Here is an 18,462-nt window from a genome sequence, read left to right as displayed (position 1 = left end):
TGACTGTACAATCATCCTAAGTCGTATACAGTGACCGTATTGACCGTATTCTTGAGTACAGTGACCAAAGTGAACTATCGAGATAAGTTCAATGACCGCTAGTGCATTTTACTCAAAAAAAATATCTCCGGTACCGTATGTTAGGTGAATTATCCTTCCTAACTTGTTTCCTCTTCTATTCTAGTACTACTGTCTCAGTCTCTGAGTAAAAGGACACTAGTTCTGTTAATTACAGTGATTCAAATCGCTTCACGGCGGGCATACGCTATCTGTTCGACGAAATGCCGCACTAAAACCCTCTTGTCTTCACTTTCCTCCTATATATGTCCCGCAGCCGCAGGTGACGCGATGCTGCGCAGCTTCCCTCAGGCCTGTCCGCTCCTCAGGTAAGCGGGCACGAGCATCCCATGATAGCTGGCTCTCCCTCTCCCTCTACGCACGGATTAGGTAAACTATTGATGTCGTCTCTGTTCTTGTTGCTTTGGGGATCAGGAGGATGGGGTTCGAGAAGAGGGATGCCTACTTCTTTAAGCAGATGGGCAAGGGCATGCTCTGCACCTACGCGCTTTTCGGCGCAGCATGGCTCTGGAATGACACGTCGCCGCTTGGTTGGTGGACGCTCAAGCCACGCCCCAAGGTAGGTACTATCAACTATGGCTGGTGCCTGGTGACCCTTGGTTGAGGCAGAAATGAATTGGTGCCACCTTTTGTTTTACTAGTACAATGAAATGCATCTACCTGAATGCTCATTTTTTGGAACTATGGTTCAGAACTGCCAGTAGATAATGTCAATGCGTTCCACACTGTATCTTACAGTAAGGCACTTTCCGTGCCACAGTTTTTCTTTTTTCTTTTTAAGATCCGGTTTGTGCCGGCTTCATTGATTTAGCAGAGAGCATGCGGAAAATAGTGTGATCAAGTGATCATGGGGTACATAGAGCTGCGGAGAAAAGGAAAGAAAAACAAACTACCAGGATCATAGTTTGCTATCTCGCGGTCATCTCCCCAAAGGGGGTCTCAAACTCTCAATGTCTTTAGCACCTGCTAGCCTCCATTGTTCCATGTTGCTTTTGATTGCAGCAATGACATCAGAGGCCCCTGGAATGTTATCTCTGAAAACACTTGCATTCCTCTCCTTCCATAATTCCCAAGAGATCATCATGATTATGATCTTAATGCCGTTCTTGTGCTCTGCTGCAGTTCTCCTGATTATGGACTGACAAACTTTAATGGAAGACGAATGCACTCGGTCCATCGGTTGCAATGGAGAGCATCCTATCCAGGTTGCAGCCTCGCGCCAAATTTATCGGGAGAAGGGGCGGTACCATATGAGATGCATGGATGTCTCCAGGTTACGCAGACATAGTGGGCAAAAATATCCATTGGGCCAACCTCTCCGCTGAAGCCGATCATTGCACCAGAGTCTATTGTAATGCAGCAACCATGCGAACATCTTCACCTTGACAGGGGCCCATGCCTTCCAGATCAGGGGTTTAAAACCGCTCGACGCTGTCGACTGAAACTGCATTTTGCAGGCCGAGCCTGCAGAACAGCAGCCGTCCTTTCCCCCCATCCATCTTATCTTGTCACTCTCATTTTCATTGATACGAAGCTCAGTGTTGTGCAGCAGGCGCCACGGTCTCAGGAAATCATTGGCGATGGCCGTGGTGTTCCCATGCCGCAGATCAAGTACCCACTGATCATTATTCAGGGCTTCAGCAACAGTTCTGTTTTTGCACCGTGCATGACTGAAAAGGGCAGGGAAGGCCATGCGCAGCGGCGCGCCTTCGATACACGAGCTCTTCCAGAATTTGGTTGTCTTTCCATCGCCTACAGTCACCGCCGTTGCATTAGCGAATATGGCCTGATCCTGCTCGTCACACGGCGTTTGGAAACCCACCCAGGGCCATAGTGGTCGCTGCCATGCAATCCAGAGCCATCTTAACCTGAGAGCTCGACTGAAACGATGAATGTGGAGGACGCTCAGCCCCCCTCTCTCCAATGGTGAGCAAACCTTGTCCCAGGCCACCTTGCACTTACCGCCGGCGATGCCTTCGTCTTGTGCCCAGAGAAAACGGCGCCTCGCCTTGTCAGTTTCCCTGAGAATTTTCTTCGGGACTTCCAGAACTGTTAAAGCAAAGGTTGGTAGAGCAGTGAGCACACATTTGACGAGGACCCTTCTACCTGCTATGTTCATTAGCTTCCCTTTCCAACCGGCCAAGCGAGCTCTTATTCTGTCGATGATGAACTGAAGATGCACAATCCTTAGACGTGTTGTCGAGATGAGCAGCGCAAGATAAGTCACCGGGAAACTGACTAATTTGCCCCCAAAGTTCTGTACCACTTCCGACAATAGCAACTCCTCACATCTGATGGGAGCCACCGAGGATTTTTACGAGCTTAGTTTCAGGCCTATTGCATCTCCGAAGAAACGAAGATGTTCCATCAGAGTGTCAACCTCTTGCTTGATCGGGTTGGCAAATAAAACCGCATCGTTCGCGTATAAACTGATCAGCATGCTTGTTCCCCTGCCAGGAAGGGGAGCTAGAGTCCCATGTTCAGTAGCCGCGGCAAGCAGCCGATGCAGTGGGTAGATTGCTAAAATAAAGAACAACAGCGACAAAGGGCCGCCTTGCCTTAGACCAGGGCTGTGCCAAATTTGGTCCACTGGAGTCCCATTGAGCAGACAAGCATAGGAGGCTGAGGAAAACAATATGGCGATCCAATCACGTCATCGTGGACTGAAACCCAAGCTCTGCAGAAGCTCCATAGTATATTCCCATGAAATTGAATCAAAAGCTCTTGCGATATCTAATTTGAATAGCAGAGCCGGCTTTTCCGAAAGGAGGTTATCCCCCGGCCTCTGCATCAGAACGATTCATACGGCCATATTATTAATAAGCAAAAGGTTCAACAAAGTCTTCAAGTCTCATAATAGAAGAAATGCTCACACAGAGCAAAAACATAAAAGATCAGGATAGCCACAACCGGCAGGCAAAAAGAAGATAGGAAACTAAACACCTATCCTATTACATGACCTGTTGGAAATATGCCCTAGAGGCAATAATAAATAGGTTATTATCATATTTCCTTGTTCATGATAATCGTTTATTATCCATGCTAGAATTGTATTGATAGGAAACTCAGATACATGTATGGATACATAGACAACACCATGTCCCTAGTAAGCCTCTAATTGACTAGCTCGTTGATCAATAGATGGTTACGGTTTCCTGACCATGGACATTGGATGTCGTTGATAACGGGATCACATCATTAGGAGAATGATGTGATGGACGAGACCCAATCCTAAGCCTAGCACAAGATCGTGTAGTTCGTTTGCTCAGAGCTTTTCTAATGTCAAGTATCAGTTCCTTAGACCATGAGATTGTGCAACTCCCGGATACCGTAGGAATGCTTTGGGTGTACCAAACGTCACAACGTAACTGGGTGGCAATAAAGGTGCACTACAGGTATCTTCGAAAGTGTCTGTTGGGTTGGCACGAATCGAGACTGGGATTTGTCACTCCGTGTAAACGGAGAGGTATCTCTGGGCCCACTCGGTAGGACATCATCATAATGTGCACAATGTGACCAAGGAGTTGATCACGGGATGATGTGAGTTACGGAACGAGTAAAGAGACTTGTCGGGAACGAGATTGAACAAGGTATAGGGATACCGACGATCGAATCTTGGGCAAGTAACATGCCGATAGACAAAGGGAATTGCATACGGGATTGATTGAATCCCCGACATCGTGGTTCATCCGATGAGATCATCGTGGAACATGTGGGAGCCAACATGGGTATCCAGATCCCGTTGTTGGTTATTGACCGGAGAACGTCTCGGTCATGTCTGCATGGTTCCCGAACCCGTAGGGTCTACACACTTAAGGTTCGATGACGCTAGGGTTATAGGGAAAGTATGTACGTGGTTACCGAATGTTGTTCGGAGTCCCGGATGAGATCCCGGACGTCACGAGGAGTTCCGGAATGGTCCGGAGGTAAAGATTTATATATGGGAAGTCCTGTTTTGGTCACCGGAAAAGTTTCGGGTGTTATCGGTAATGTACCGGGACCACCGGGAGGGTCCCGGGGGTCCACCAAGTGGGGCCACCAGCCCTAGAAGGCTGCATGGCCCAAGTGTGGGAGGGGACCAGCCCCAGGTGGGCTGGTGCGCCCCCCACCAAGGCCCAAGGCGCATGGGAGAGTGGGAGGGGGCAAACCCTAGGTCAGATGGGCCTTAAGGCCCACCCTAGTGGCGCCCCCCCCTCTCGTCCCCTTGCCCGCCCCCCTAGATGGGATCTAGGGCTGGCCGCCAGCCCTTGGGGTGGAAACCCTAGAGGGGGCGCAGCCCCCTCCCCCCCTATATATAGTTGAGGTTTGGGGCTGCCCAAGACACGAGAACGTCTCTCTTTCGGCGCAGCCCTACCCCTCTCCCTCCTCCTCCTGTCCCGCGGTGCTTGGCGAAGCCCTGCGGGATTGCCACGCTCCTCCACCACCACCACGCCGTCGTGCTGCTGCTGGACGGAGTCTTCCTCAACCTCTCCCTCTCTTCTTGCTGGATCAAGGCGTGGGAGACGTCACCGGGCTGCACGTGTGTTGAACGCGGAGGCACCGTTCTTCGGTGCTTAGATCGGAATCAACCGCGATCTGAATCGCTACGAGTACGACTCCCTCATCCGCGTTCTTGCAACGCTTCCGCATCGCGATCTACAATGGTATGTAGATGCACTCCCCTTCCCCTCGTTGCTAGATTACTCCATAGATTGATCTTGGTGATGCATAGAAAATTTTGAATTTCTGCTACGTTCCCCAACATGACCGCCATCCAAACCGGTTGAAGATAGCCCGTGCTACCGTCTCCCACCGGATAGACCCAGTAACCATACGCTCCCTGGCATCCGTCGGAGTGAGTAGCGACCACATACGGATCAATGCAGTGGCCCGGAAAATAACTTGCAAGAAATGAAAATTTGTTGTTCTGTTAAAAACCATATCGTTCCTGCAGTTCCATACTGCCAATAATAAAGCACATACTCCTACACGGATATGTCTCGCCGTTTCTGAATCTATTCCATCTAACCACGTCCCAAATAATGTGTTGATAGTATTCGGAGGAGTAATATTAAATGCTATGTGGACAGACCTCCATAGTATTTTTGCCATTGGGCAGAGTATCTATTCTCGATGAAGTGCCTTGACACAACTTTGCATTGGGGGGCAAGGCACCCCCTTGGCCGCCGCCCCCCCACCCTAGATGGGTTTTGGCCGGCGCCCCCCCTCCCAGGGGGCCTATATAAAGGGGGGGAGGGAGGGCAGCAATATCTCAGCCTTGGGCGCCTCCCTCCTCCCCTGCAACACCTCTCCCTCTCGCAGAAGCTCGGCGAAGCCCTGCCGAGACCCACTACATCCAACACCTCTCCCTCTCGCAGAATTATATATAGGAAGTCAAGTTTCGGCCACCGGGAAAGTTTCGGGGGTTACCGGTATTGTACCGGGACCACCGGAAGGGTCCCGGGGGTCCACCGGGTGGGGCCACCTATCCCGGAGGGCCCCGTGGGCTGAAAGTGGAAGGGAACCAGCCCTTAGTGGGCTGGGGCGCCCCCCTTGGGCCTCCCCCCCATGCGCCTACGGTTGGGAACCCTAGGGGGGGAGCTTCCCCCTTGCCTTGGGGGGCAAGGCACCCCTTCCCCCCACTTGGCCGCCGCCCCCTTGGAGATCTGATCTCCCAAGGGCTGGCGCCCCCCCAGGGGTCCTATAAATAGTGGGGGGAGGGAGGGCAGCAACACACAGCCTTGGGCGCCTCCCTCCTCCCCTGCAACACCTCTCTCTCTCGCAGAAGCTTGGCGAAGCCCTGCCGGAGACCCGCTACATCCACCACCACGCCGTCGTGCTGCTGGATCTCCATCAACCTCTCCTTCCCCCTTGCTGGATCAAGAAGGAGGAGACGTCGCTGCACCGTACGTGTGTTGAACGCGGAGGTGCCGTCCGTTCGGCACTCGGTCATCGGTGATTTGGATCACGGCGAGTACGACTCCGTCATCCACGTTCATTGGAACGCTTCCGCTCGCGATCTACAAGGGTATGTAGATGCACTCCCTTCCCCTCGTTGCTAGTAGACTCCATAGATGCATCTTGGTGAGCGTAGGAAAATTTTAAATTATGCTACGATTCCCAACAGTGGCATCATGGCCTCGGAACACACGCAATACACTTAGGTTGACTTGACGAGCCTAGCATGTACAGACATGGCCTCGGAACACGGAGGACCGAAAGGTCGAGCATGAGTCGTATAGAAGATACGATCAACATGGAGATGTTCACCGATCTTGACTAGTCCGTCTCACGTGATGATCGGACACGGCCTAGTTAAATTCGGATCATGTATCACTTAGATGACTAGAGGGATGTCTATCTGAGTGGGAGTTCATTAAATAATTTGATTAGATGAACTTAATTATCATGAACTTAGTCTAAAATCCTTACACTATGTCTTGTAGATCAAATGGCCAACGTTGTCCTCAATTTCAACGCGTTCCTAGAGAAAACCAAGCTGAAAGATGATGGCAGCAACTATACGGACTGGGTCCGGAACCTGAGGATCATCCTCATAGTAGCCAAGAAAGATTATGTCTTAGAAGCACCGCTAGGTGAAGCACCAATCCCTGAGAACCAAGACGTTATGAACGCTTGGCAGCAGCGTGCTGATGATTACTCCCTCGTTCAGTGCGGCATGCTTTACAGCTTAGAACCGGGTCTCCAAAAGCGTTTTGAGAAACATGGAGCATATGAGATGTTCGAGGAGCTGAAATTGGTTTTCCAAGCTCATGCCCGGGTCGAGAGATATGATGTCTCCGACAAGTTCTTCAGCTGTAAAATGGAGGAGAATAGTTCTGTTAGTGAGCACATACTCAGAATGTCTGGGTTGCATAACCGCTTGTCTCAGCTGGGAGTCAATCTCCCGGATGACGCGGTCATTGACAGAATCCTCCAGTCGCTTCCACCAAGCTACAAGAGCTTTGTGATGAACTTCAATATGCAGGGGATGAAAAAGACCATTCCTGAGATATATTCAATGCTGAAATCAGCTGAGGTGGAGATCAGAAAAGAACATCAAGTGTTGATGGTGAATAAAACCACTAAGTTCAAGAAGGGCAAGGGTAAGAAGAACTTCAAGAAGGACGGCAAGGGAGTTGCCGCGCCCGGTAAGCCAGTTACTGGGAAGAAGTCAAAGAATGGACCCAAGCCTGAAACTGAGTGCTTTTATTGCAAGGGAAGTGGTCACTGGAAGCGGAACTGCCCCAAATACTTAGCGGACAAGAAGGCCGGCAACACCAAAGGTATATGTGATATACATGTAATTGATGTGTACCTTACCAGTACTCGTAGTAGCTCCTGGGTATTTGATACCGGTGCGGTTGCTCATATTTGTAACTCAAAACAGGAACTACAGAATAAACGGAGACTGGCAAAGGACGAGGTGACGATGCGCGTCGGGAATGGTTCCAAGGTCGATGTGATCGCCGTCGGCACGCTACCTCTGCATCTACCCACGGGATTAGTTTTAAACCTCAATAATTGTTATTTAGTGCCAGCTTTGAGCATGAACATTGTATCTGGATCTCGTTTAATTCGAGATGGCTACTCATTTAAATCCGAGAATAATGGTTGTTCTGTTTATTTGAGAGATATGTTTTATGGTCATGCCCCGCTGGTCAATGGTTTATTTTTGATGAATCTCGAACGTGATGTTACACATGTTCATAGTGTGAATACCAAAAGATGTAAAGTTGATAACGATAGTCCCACATACTTGTGGCACTGCCGCCTTGGTCACATTGGTGTCAAGCGCATGAAGAAGCTCCATGCAGATGGACTTTTGGAGTCTCTTGATTACGAATCATTTGACACGTGCGAACCATGCCTCATGGGTAAGATGACCAAGACTCCGTTCTCCGGAACAATGGAGCGAGCAACCAACTTATTGGAAATCATACATACCGATGTGTGCGGTCCAATGAGTGTTGAGGCTCGCGGAGGATATCGTTATGTTCTCACTCTCACTGATGATTTAAGTAGATATGGGTATGTCTACCTAATGAAACACAAGTCTGAAACCTTTGAAAAGTTCAAGGAATTTCAGAGTGAAGTTGAGAATCAACGTGACAGGAAAATAAAATTCTTACGATCAGATCGTGGTGGAGAATATTTAAGTCACGAATTTGGTACACACTTAAGGAAATGTGGAATAGTTTCACAACTCACGCCGCCTGGAACACCTCAGAGAAACGGTGTGTCCGAACGTCGTAATCGCACTCTATTGGATATGGTGCGATCTATGATGTCTCTTACCGATTTACCGCTCTCATTTTGGGGCTATGCTTTAAAGACTGCCGCATTCACTTTAAATAGGGCTCCGTCGAAATCCGTTGAGACGACACCGTATGAATTATGGTTTGGGAAGAAACCTAAGCTGTCGTTTCTAAAAGTTTGGGGATGCGATGCTTATGTCAAGAAACTTCAACCTGAAAAGCTCGAACCCAAGTCGGAAAAATGCGTCTTCATAGGATACCCTAAGGAAACGATTGGGTATACCTTCTACCTCAGATCCGAAGGCAAGATCTTCGTTGCCAAGAACGGGTCCTTTCTAGAGAAGGAGTTTCTCTCGAAAGAATTGAGTGGGAGGAAAGTGGAACTTGATGAGGTGATAGTCGCCCCTTTCGTGCCGGAAAGTAGCGCAGCGCGGGAAAATGTTTCTGTGGCGCCTACACCGACTGGGGAGGAAGTTAATGATGATGATCATGAAGCTTCGGATCAAGTTACTGAACTTCGTAGGTCCACAAGGACACGTTCCGCACCAGAGTGGTACGGCAACCCTGTCCTGGAAATCATGTTGTTAGACAACGGTGAACCTTCGAACTATGAAGAAGCGATGGCGGGCCCGGATTTCGACAAATGGCTAGAAGCCATGAAATCCGAGATAGGATCCATGTATGAAAACGAAGTATGGACTTTGACTGACTTGCCCGATGATCGGCGAGCCATAGAAAACAAATGGATCTTTAAGAAGAAGACGGACGCGGATGGTAATGTGACCATCTACAAAGCTCGACTTGTCGCTAAGGGTTATCGACAAGTTCAAGGGGTTGACTACGATGAGACTTTCTCACCCGTAGCGAAGCTGAAGTCCGTCCGAATCATGTTAGCAATTGCCGCATACTATGATTATGAGATATGGCAGATGGACGTCAAAACGGCATTCCTTAATGGCTTCCTTAAGGAAGAGTTGTATATGATGCAGCCGGAAGGTTTTGTCGATCCTAAGAATGCTAACAAAGTATGCAAGCTCCAGCGCTCAATCTATGGGCTGGTGCAAGCATCTCGGAGTTGGAACATTCGCTTTGATGAGATGATCAAAGCGTTTGGGTTTACACAGACTTATGGAGAAGCCTGTGTTTACAAGAAAGTGAGTGGGAGCTCTGTAGCATTTCTCATATTATATGTGGATGACATACTATTGATGGGAAATGATATAGAATTCTTGGAAAGTATAAAGGCCTATTTGAATAAGTGTTTTTCAATGAAGGACCTTGGAGAAGCTGCTTATATATTAGGCATCAAGATCTATAGAGATAGATCAAGACGCCTCATTGGTCTTTCACAGAGTACATACCTTGACAAGATATTGAAGAAGTTCAATATGGATCAGTCCAAGAAGGGGTTCTTGCCTGTATTGCAAGGTGTGCAATTGAGCACGGCTCAATGCCCGACCACGGCAGAAGATAGAGAAAAGATGAGTGTCATCCCCTATGCCTCGGCCATAGGGTCTATTATGTATGCCATGCTGTGTACCAGACCTGATGTAAACCTTGCCGTAAGTTTGGTAGGAAGGTACCAAAGTAATCCCGGCATGGAACACTGGACAGCGGTCAAGAATATCCTGAAGTACCTGAAGAGGACTAAGGATATGTTTCTCGTTTATGGAGGTGACGAAGAGCTCGTCGTAAAGGGTTACGTCGACGCTAGCTTCGACACAGATCTGGATGACTCGAAGTCACAAACCGGATACGTGTATATTTTGAATGGAGGAGCAGTAAGCTGGTGCAGTTGCAAGCAAAGCGTCGTGGCGGGATCTACATGTGAAGCGGAGTACATGGCAGCCTCGGAGGCAGCACAGGAAGCAGTCTGGATGAAGGAGTTCATTACCGACCTAGGGGTGATTCCCAATGCGTCGGGCCCAATGACTCTCTTCTGTGACAACACTGGAGCTATTGCCCTTGCGAAGGAGCCCAGGTTTCACAGGAAGACCAGGCATATCAAGCGTCGCTTCAACTCCATTCGTGAAAGTGTTCAAAATGGAGACATAGATATTTGTAAAGTACATACGGACCTGAATGTAGCAGATCCGTTGACTAAACCTCTCCCTAGAGCAAAACATGATCAACACCAGGACGCAATGGGTGTTCGATTCATCACAATGTAACTAGATTATTGACTCTAGTGCAAGTGGGAGACTGTTGGAAATATGCCCTAGAGGCAATAATAAATGGTTATTATTATATTTCTTTGTTCATGATAATCGTCTATTGTTCATGCTATAATTGTATTGTCCGGAAATCGTAATACATGTGTGAATGCATAGACCACAACGTGTCCCTAGTAAGCCTCTAGTTGACTAGCTCGTTGATCAACAGATAGTCATGGTTTCCTGACTATGGACATTGGATGTCATTGATAACGGGATCACATCATTAGGAGAATGATGTGATGGACAAGACCCAATCCTAAGCATAGCATAAAAGATCGTGTAGTTTCGTTTGCTAGAGCTTTTCCAATGTCAAGTATCTTTTCCTTAGACCATGAGATCGTGCAACTCCCGGATACCGTAGGAGTGCTTTGGGTGTGCCAAACGTCACAACGTAACTGGGTGACTATAAAGGTGCACTACGGGTATCTCCGAAAGTGTCTGTTGGGTTGGCACGGATCGAGACTGGGATTTGTCACTCCGTGTGACGGAGAGGTATCTCTGGGCCCACTCGGTAATGCATCATCATAATGAGCTCAATGTGACTAAGGCGTTAGTCACGGGATCATGCATTGCGGTACGAGTAAAGAGACTTGCCGGTAACGAGATTGAACAAGGTATTGGGATACCGACGATCGAATCTCGGGCAAGTAACATACCGATTGACAAAGGGAATTGCATACGGGATTGATTGAATCCTCGACACCGTGGTTCATCCGATGAGATCATCGTGGAACATGTGGGAGCCAACATGGGTATCCAGATCCCGCTGTTGGTTATTGACCGGAGAGGCGTCTCGGTCATGTCTGCATGTCTCCCGAACCCGTAGGGTCTACACACTTAAGGTTCGGTGACGCTAGGGTTGTAGAGATATGTGTATGCGGAAACCCGAAAGTTGTTCGGAGTCCCGGATGAGATCCCGGACGTCACGAGAGGTTCCGGAATGGTCCGGAGGTGAAGAATTATATATAGGAAGTCAAGTTTCGGCCACCGGGAAAGTTTCGGGGGTTACCGGTATTGTACCGGGACCACCGGAAGGGTCCCGGGGGTCCACCGGGTGGGGCCACCTATCCCGGAGGGCCCCGTGGGCTGAAGTGGGAAGGGAACCAGCCCCTAGTGGGCTGGGCGCCCCCCCATGGGCCTCCCCCATGCGCCTAGGGTTGCAAACCCTAGGGTGGGGGGGGCTTCCCACTTGCCTTGAGGGGCAAGGCACCCCCTTGGTCGCCGCCCCCCCCCACCCTAGATGGGTTTTGGCCGGCGCCCCCCTCCCAGGGGGCCTATATAAAGGGGGGAGGGAGGGCAGCAATATCTCAGCCTTGGGCGCCTCCCTCCTCCCCTGCAACACCTCTCCCTCTCGCAGAAGCTCGGCGAAGCCCTGCCGAGACCCGCTACATCCACCACCACGCCGTCTTGCTGCTGGATCTCCATCAACCTCTCCTTCCCCCTTGCTGGATCAAGAAGGAGGAGACGTCGCTGCACCGTACGTGTGTTGAACGCGGAGGTGCCGTCCGTTCGGCACTCGGTCATCGGTGATTTGGATCACGGCGAGTACGACTCCGTCATCCACGTTCATTGGAACGCTTCCGCCCGCGATCTACAAGGGTATGTAGATGCACTCCTTTCCCCTCGTTGCTAGTATACTCCATAGATGCATCTTGGTGAGCGTAGGAAAATTTTAAAATTATGCTACGATTCCCAACACAATCATGCTGCACTGGTCTTTCCCAAGCATGCTGAACCGTTTCATAGAAATGAGGGAACCAAGGCCAAAAAATTTCAAAACAGAACCTGGCCTGCCTAATTGGAGCTGCTGCATTTGCTAGCACAAGGGGGCAACAATCCAAAAAAGATGTCGATGCTGCAGCAAGCATGAACGCCAGATGCATTGCCTCCCAGGCATTGTTGCCGTCGAACTTATCAATGCTGCGTAAGGTAGGATCTTCTCTCTCGCTGCTCTAGGTGAATATTCTATTCTTGCACTTAATTTCTCTTAAGCCAGCAACATCAATTGCCTTGCGGAATCGCCCCATCATTCTTCTATTTAAATTTGTGTTGTTTTTGTCCCTCGCTTCATAAATCATGTTGAAATCGCCGTTCAACATCCATGGTTCAATCGGAGGAGGAGCCACCGCAGCCAGCTCTGTCAGAAAGTTCTCCTTTTACTCATCATCAGACGGGCCGTAGACAGTTGTCATCCAGAAAAACTCGCTACTTCCAATGAGCTCTACTCTAACTGTGATTGAGAAATTGCCTAACGCGTGGGAGACTACATTCACTAACTGCTTGTCGAAATCCACATTTTTGTTGTATGACATCCATCCATAACTGCATAACGATAGCCAAGGCTGCAACTACGTGGTGATTTTGGCTACGCAATTAATAAGAGGCATGCCGTTTTCTTGACGAGATGCAATTGATACAACTTTTTGTGTGGTTGATCATGCATGGGTCGTATCTTGCACATGCCTTAGGTTTTACTGAAACAGTATATTGTGGTCATTGATTATCATTCGACGGGTTCTCCTTATATGTCACCTTCAACACTCAAACATGAAATTATAATGAAAAGGACCTTCTATGGGATGCACTAGATTATATATCTTACGTGGCACCAAAATTATCTTGTGGAGAAGTATGATTATCTATAACAACCCCTGAAGGTGAATATCTCTACTCCTATAAAAATGCGAGTTGGTGATGATAGTATGTCTGCTTTGGGCGATATGTACCGTCGGATCTGTAATCTAAGGCTGAGATTGTGACTGAGATGTGCAACAGCCGAAACACCATGGTCTCTGCCTCTCTGGAGGTTTCTCTTTCCCTCGTGAAACAGATTCTTCTAGAACCCCTTCCAATTTTCACGTTGTTGGCCCTTCCGCTCTCCTCCCCGGCGACCGCTGGAGTTGAGTTGGACGGAGTGTCACGTCCCAGTTACGGTCTCAATAAAGCAGATTTGGATTTGATATTTCCCCGGCGTCACTCCTTCGTTCTAGATCTGGCATGCAGCGGTGCAGGCCGTTGGAGAAGGAGACATGGAGGTGGTTGCTGCCGTATCCAAGTTTGACCTCGACGCGGGCGCGAAGACCCGGTTGGCCATGGGGCACGCGGATCGGGATGACAAGGTTCGGCGGCTCCGGGCGCTCAGACATGGGCACCGGTCGCTCTTGCTGCGCGCACGCTCCGATGTTCAAGTTGTTGTCCTCCGTCTTGTCTGGTAGCACGGCTGGTGCGGGACGAAGGAATACGACAGCCTTCTGGCGGGTCGCTCATCCAGTACAACACCCCGCCGACGCAGGCGAGCAGCGTGTCGTCCGCCACTGGCAGGGGCGGCGGCGGCACCGCGTACTCCCGGGAGTGGTACCTGAAGTCATCGCACTGCAGCACCGCGCACAACTGCACACCGCGAAGTACTCGCGAGCAGGGCCGGTCCTGAGGGCACTCCGCGCGCGCAGTCTCCTCGGCCTCTACTCCTTCTCTTCCCCGAGATTGGCGGAAAATCAGGCAGGTCCACGGCGCCTCGTCTGCTTAGTCTAATTGTGATTTTTGGCTGTTGGCGTGATTAATGGAAGAACCTAATGCAGTTTGCAAATCCCGTCTCTCCCTTTACAGGCTTTTCTGATTGTTCATTTGTTCGTGAAGGCAAGGTCTTGCGTGAAGGTCATCCTCCTACATCGCTGTGTCAAGCACTCTGATTGCTCGTGTTGATTGGAGTTAGAAAAGAGGAACCCAGATTTTTGTCCGTGAACTGTAAGCAGCAACAAGATCTTGCAATTTCTAATTTTCTTTTCTAGCCATCTACGTGATTCAGGTGCCTGGTTCCATGCCCTCCTTTGCATTTTTTTAGTTTAATCAGCAGCGTTTTTAGTTTCTTCTATCATATGTTTGTGTGCTAATTCCATGCCTTGCTCCAGTAACTAACAAGACTGCTCTTAATTTACCAAGATGTCATCTAGAATGTATCCATCTGCTAATGACTTGATGGAGTCATAGAAATGAACTATTGACACTTTTCTAGAACAGATGCAACTGCTTATAATTCTGAATAATTAGCTTTAGTTACTGTTAAAAACAACCTGTGAAAAATTAAGGATGATAATAACTTGAGTGGGTACGAAAGTGTACCGAATTTACCTAATATTCCGCATATAAGTGTTGATGGACAAGAACGAACAACTTTTACCTTCAATGTTCATGATCTCGTTTTTTCGTACTCTAGATCAGAATGCAACATAGATTATAGTGTACTGACTTTTTTTTTGCAAAAAATAGTAATATGAATACTCAATGCAACATAGATTATAGTGTACTGAGTTTTTTTTTTGCAAAAAATAGTAATATGAATACTCATATGTTTATGTGGTGTCAGGGCCCCTCTGTGTTATCTTGCCCCGGGCCCCCGAAATTTCTTGACCGGCCCTGCTCACGAGAGCCGAAATCCCTGGAGGCTGGAGTGGTAGATGATCTAACGCGACAGTGGGTCGAAAGTGAGGTAGACGCTCGTGCCGCCGGTCGAACGCGTGCTGCCGGTCGGCTCCTTGTGTCCTCCAGTGGCTTCCATTGAGGTAGGCTTTGTGGAGGCATGTGTATGGGTTGTAGTCTGTAGAGTTAGTCGTGCGTCGGTGCTCACCAGGTTCATCCTGTGGCATTTCTTGGAGGAGATGCGGTCGACATGTATGCTGGGAGCACGCTAATGGGGGCACCTAAAGTGTTCGACGGAATGGCTATCACATTGGTGCTTTCCCATCTCACCTCACCACCACGTGAGCAAAACCACCTACCAGAGCATCGGGGTTGATTTGTCTGGTTTTAGAAAGTAGAGGGGATTAAGATCCCTGTTTTAGAGGTCAGGGCCTCAGGGGGGCTATGTGGCCAAAATGTAATACTTATGGGGTCATATACACCTTTTTTTCTTAAATCTAATAGGTTTCTTCCTCAGTGATATCCCAAATTATCCCACCAAGAAAGATGGCCGCGTCGTCCTGGCCTGCGCTCCCGGCCACCCGGCGGGATGTCCAGGCTGTCGTTGCCAAGGACGTGGAGCTGCACTCGCCTCCATTGGTGCACCGTGCCCAATGTCAGTGCTGGTGTGTACGCACATATATTTCATCCCCAATATTGCTTATTTGATCAACTTCGGGTCTGCAATAGTTTAATCAGCTCTTTTTAGAGATATAGACTAATCAATACAGTAGCTTAATAACTTGTAATCACTAGGGCCAATTAGCTGATGGGAGACAGGGAGAACGATGGTTGAAGAGGCTTAGGCAGTCTGCTGACAAGGAAATGCAATAGTGATTTCGCAAGAGAAATGGAGGTGATGGCTAGGCTCGGGCACGACAATGTTGTCCGCCTCCTTGCTTACTTCAGTGAATGCGATGAGCGGATACTCATCTATAGCTATATGTCGAACAACAGCATGGATCTCTGCTTATACTTCTATATTTTTTCTTGCCTATGCTCAGAATTTGGATCACAATAGTAAATAGATCATTAGGTTCTCTTCTATAATTGTTGGTTGTTGTTGTTGTGTGCTCCAACACATATGAGCAGCTCATTGTTGCACGGAGAAAAGTTTCATGCACATAATTAAAGTTCCGGATAATCGAAGTACAAATCTGTAAATACCTTTAGAGGAAGCTTGTATGCTTGACATGCTTGACCATGTAAAAGCTCATGCATGAGTAATTATATCGTCAGGTTATTCTTTTTATCTGCAAGGTGAGCTTCAAAATTCTGTAAACTAGCGTTTCCAATAGTTCAGAGCTGCCACTTTACTTTCAGTATTTAGGTGGATGATCTCTGTTTAAATTCCTAATACAAGTAATGCACTCCGGCAAGTTCTATTTATTTGTGTCCTTGCTGCCAATAGATGTAATTTCATCACGAGCACCCAAGTACAGCAGCACTATTGTCGTTCATTATTGTTGGCTTATGCCCTAGAGATAAAATAATTAGCATTTGCCTCTGTGTGCCGGACTGTAGTGGTACCATATGCCTATTGTATCATTTTCATCCTTGATAGATGCAGCGAGTAAATTGTCACTGAAAAATGTTGTGGTTGCAGCGTTTGTTTTGTTAATTCTGCATTCCTTCCTTTATGAGAAAAGTGTTACTTCTGCGTTAGTTATATGTTATGTTTCTCTATGTCCATTGCTTGTATTGACTTCAGATTGTGCATATGTGGAGAAGCATGTCTGCTCCCAGTGGAGAGGACTTTCAGAAAGACAACTAGGCACTTGCTTTAGCATTGACGATTACTATTTTTGTAAAAATATTCATACGTGTGTTTGAATTGTTTTTAATAGCTGTCTTTATTACTCTCTGATTGAAAAAAAATCGGAGGCTGCCTACAGCAAGTCTCTTTGTCATCAGCGCCTTTCTTTGCTTGGTAGCTCCACATCCAATCTTTCAAGCTACATCCAGATGTAAGAAAGTTACAATTAATCCTGTACTAATAGTTTTGTACGTATGTATATGCGCACTCACTCCTATATACATATGATTCAGGAGCAACTTTTACTAGCATTTTGTTTCATTGCCCCATACAAAATGTATGTAAGTGACGTCTATTGTTTTTTTCCTTTGTCTAAATATACTACAAAAGCATGTGTTAAATAAAAGCTGGTTGGCGTCGTCGCAATTGCCAAATGTGTGTGGACATATTTTTCATCTTCCGCATGTTCTCTGTCGAGAGCAATGAGAAAGCTAGGTAGGGAGAACAACAAGTCTTCTGCAAGGTGAAAATTGAGAAGAAAATATTTGGGTTGGACGACAGGGTTCATCGGCCGGAAACCATATGTTTGATTTTGCTCGATATGTACTTAGCAACAATATGGCATCACTTTGATTGATATCTTGGTGCATCTTTTATTGTTCAGTAGGCTCCACTTATTGAGTAAACATTGTCCACCCGATCTTTTGTGACTCCCTCCGTAGCGTAGCACGGGCATCTTGCTAGTCTCTTCTACAAAACCGTGATAGATTTTCTTGGATGTTCTATTTGCTAATGTTCATCCTTCCACTGATTCACGCCCTTCCAGTTTATAGTTTTCTAAAAACTATCTTTAATATTTTCCAGGAAGAAAAAAAAATGGCACATCTTTATGAGCGCAGGGAGTTTCCCTACCCTGGTGATGAAGAGGCAGTTGAGGAGTTCATAAAAAGTGGGGGTGCTCTAGGTACCACGATCGGGCCCAAAGGTTTTGCGGATACAAACGTGGACTCTGATAACATGCAGAAGCAACTGCAGTCGAAAAAGTTCGACCAGGAGGCACAAAAGCTCTGGTTCCGAATGAGGAATGAGGTTGCACATGAACTACAAGAGAAGGGATTTGATGTTGAATGAAGTTTTATTCTTATAAAGGAGGAAATGGTGTCATGCTAGAGTTATCTTTGGACCGGTTCAGCTCTGCTGATTGACACAATAGCTAGTAACTTAGAATAAAATGCAAATATTAAACATGGAGCTTATGATACGATTATCCTCTTTCTTTCTTTTTTCCCGCTGCCTGCCTGGGCTATATCTTACTCCGTGGCAAATGTCTTTGCAGAGCATCTACGTTATGTTGTGTCCATGTCAATATAAATCTTGTTGGCTTGTTCCATTTCTTCTGTTACTGATTTATGATCTTTAAGACATGTTATCAACCAGTCGTTGAGCCCTTATTTTCCTGTTTTCACAAACTTAGAGTTATTTTCTGGTGTTTACAAACAAGCCGTTGTGCCCTTATTTTCCAGTGGCTTTCTGTCAAACATTTAAGTTTTATTTATTTTTGACGGTGTTACGGCGGGCTTACGCTGGCTTGAACCATTTCATTAACATTTAAGTTTTATCATTCACCAGTGAAGAAATAATGGTGGCGCTCTTGTTTTCTCGGGCTGCTGAGACCACAGCTTTTGCCATCTTTTTGATAAATCATAAACAGGTCCATGTA

General features: G+C 47.6%; 1 protein-coding gene across 8 annotated transcripts; it reads left to right on the top strand.

Annotated features, from left to right (window-relative positions):
- Positions 1-348: 348 nt before the first annotated feature.
- LOC123180997 (uncharacterized) lies at positions 349-18,175 on the top strand. Of its 8 annotated transcripts, none has more exons than XM_044593205.1 (3): positions 349-386; positions 493-637; positions 17,607-18,175. In XM_044593205.1, exons 1-3 carry the CDS (start codon positions 349-351, stop codon positions 17,871-17,873), a joined length of 450 nt encoding a protein of 149 aa, XP_044449140.1. In that variant the 3' UTR covers positions 17,874-18,175. The 8 variants fall into 8 exon arrangements, 3 of the variants coding, with proteins under 3 accessions (XP_044449140.1, XP_044449138.1, XP_044449139.1); XR_006491434.1 differs by lacking the exons at positions 349-386; positions 493-637 and adding exons at positions 13,365-14,033; positions 14,138-16,953 and having other exon boundaries at positions 17,607-17,894; XR_006491439.1 differs by lacking the exons at positions 349-386; positions 493-637 and adding exons at positions 13,365-14,033; positions 14,138-15,612 and having other exon boundaries at positions 17,607-17,838.
- Positions 18,176-18,462: the final 287 nt, after the last annotated feature.

Source organism: Triticum aestivum, chromosome 1D (assembly GCF_018294505.1).
Source record: "Triticum aestivum cultivar Chinese Spring chromosome 1D, IWGSC CS RefSeq v2.1, whole genome shotgun sequence".
NCBI classification, from domain to species: domain Eukaryota; kingdom Viridiplantae; phylum Streptophyta; class Magnoliopsida; order Poales; family Poaceae; genus Triticum; species Triticum aestivum.
The sequence above is the reverse complement of the archived record's forward strand: the minus strand, read 5'-3'. Positions and strand labels throughout refer to the sequence as shown.

What these genes read in the sequence shown, in the direction of transcription:
- LOC123180997 (XM_044593203.1), top strand. Translation starts at nt 13,529, where the DNA reads ATGCAGCGGTGCAGGCCGTTGGAGAAGGAGACATGGAGGTGGTTGCTG. An exon ending in CGAGATTGGCGGAAAATCAG is followed by an intron (nt 14,030 to 14,137) that starts GCAGGTCCACGG and finishes CTCCCTTTACAG; the next exon opens with GCTTTTCTGATTGTTCATTT.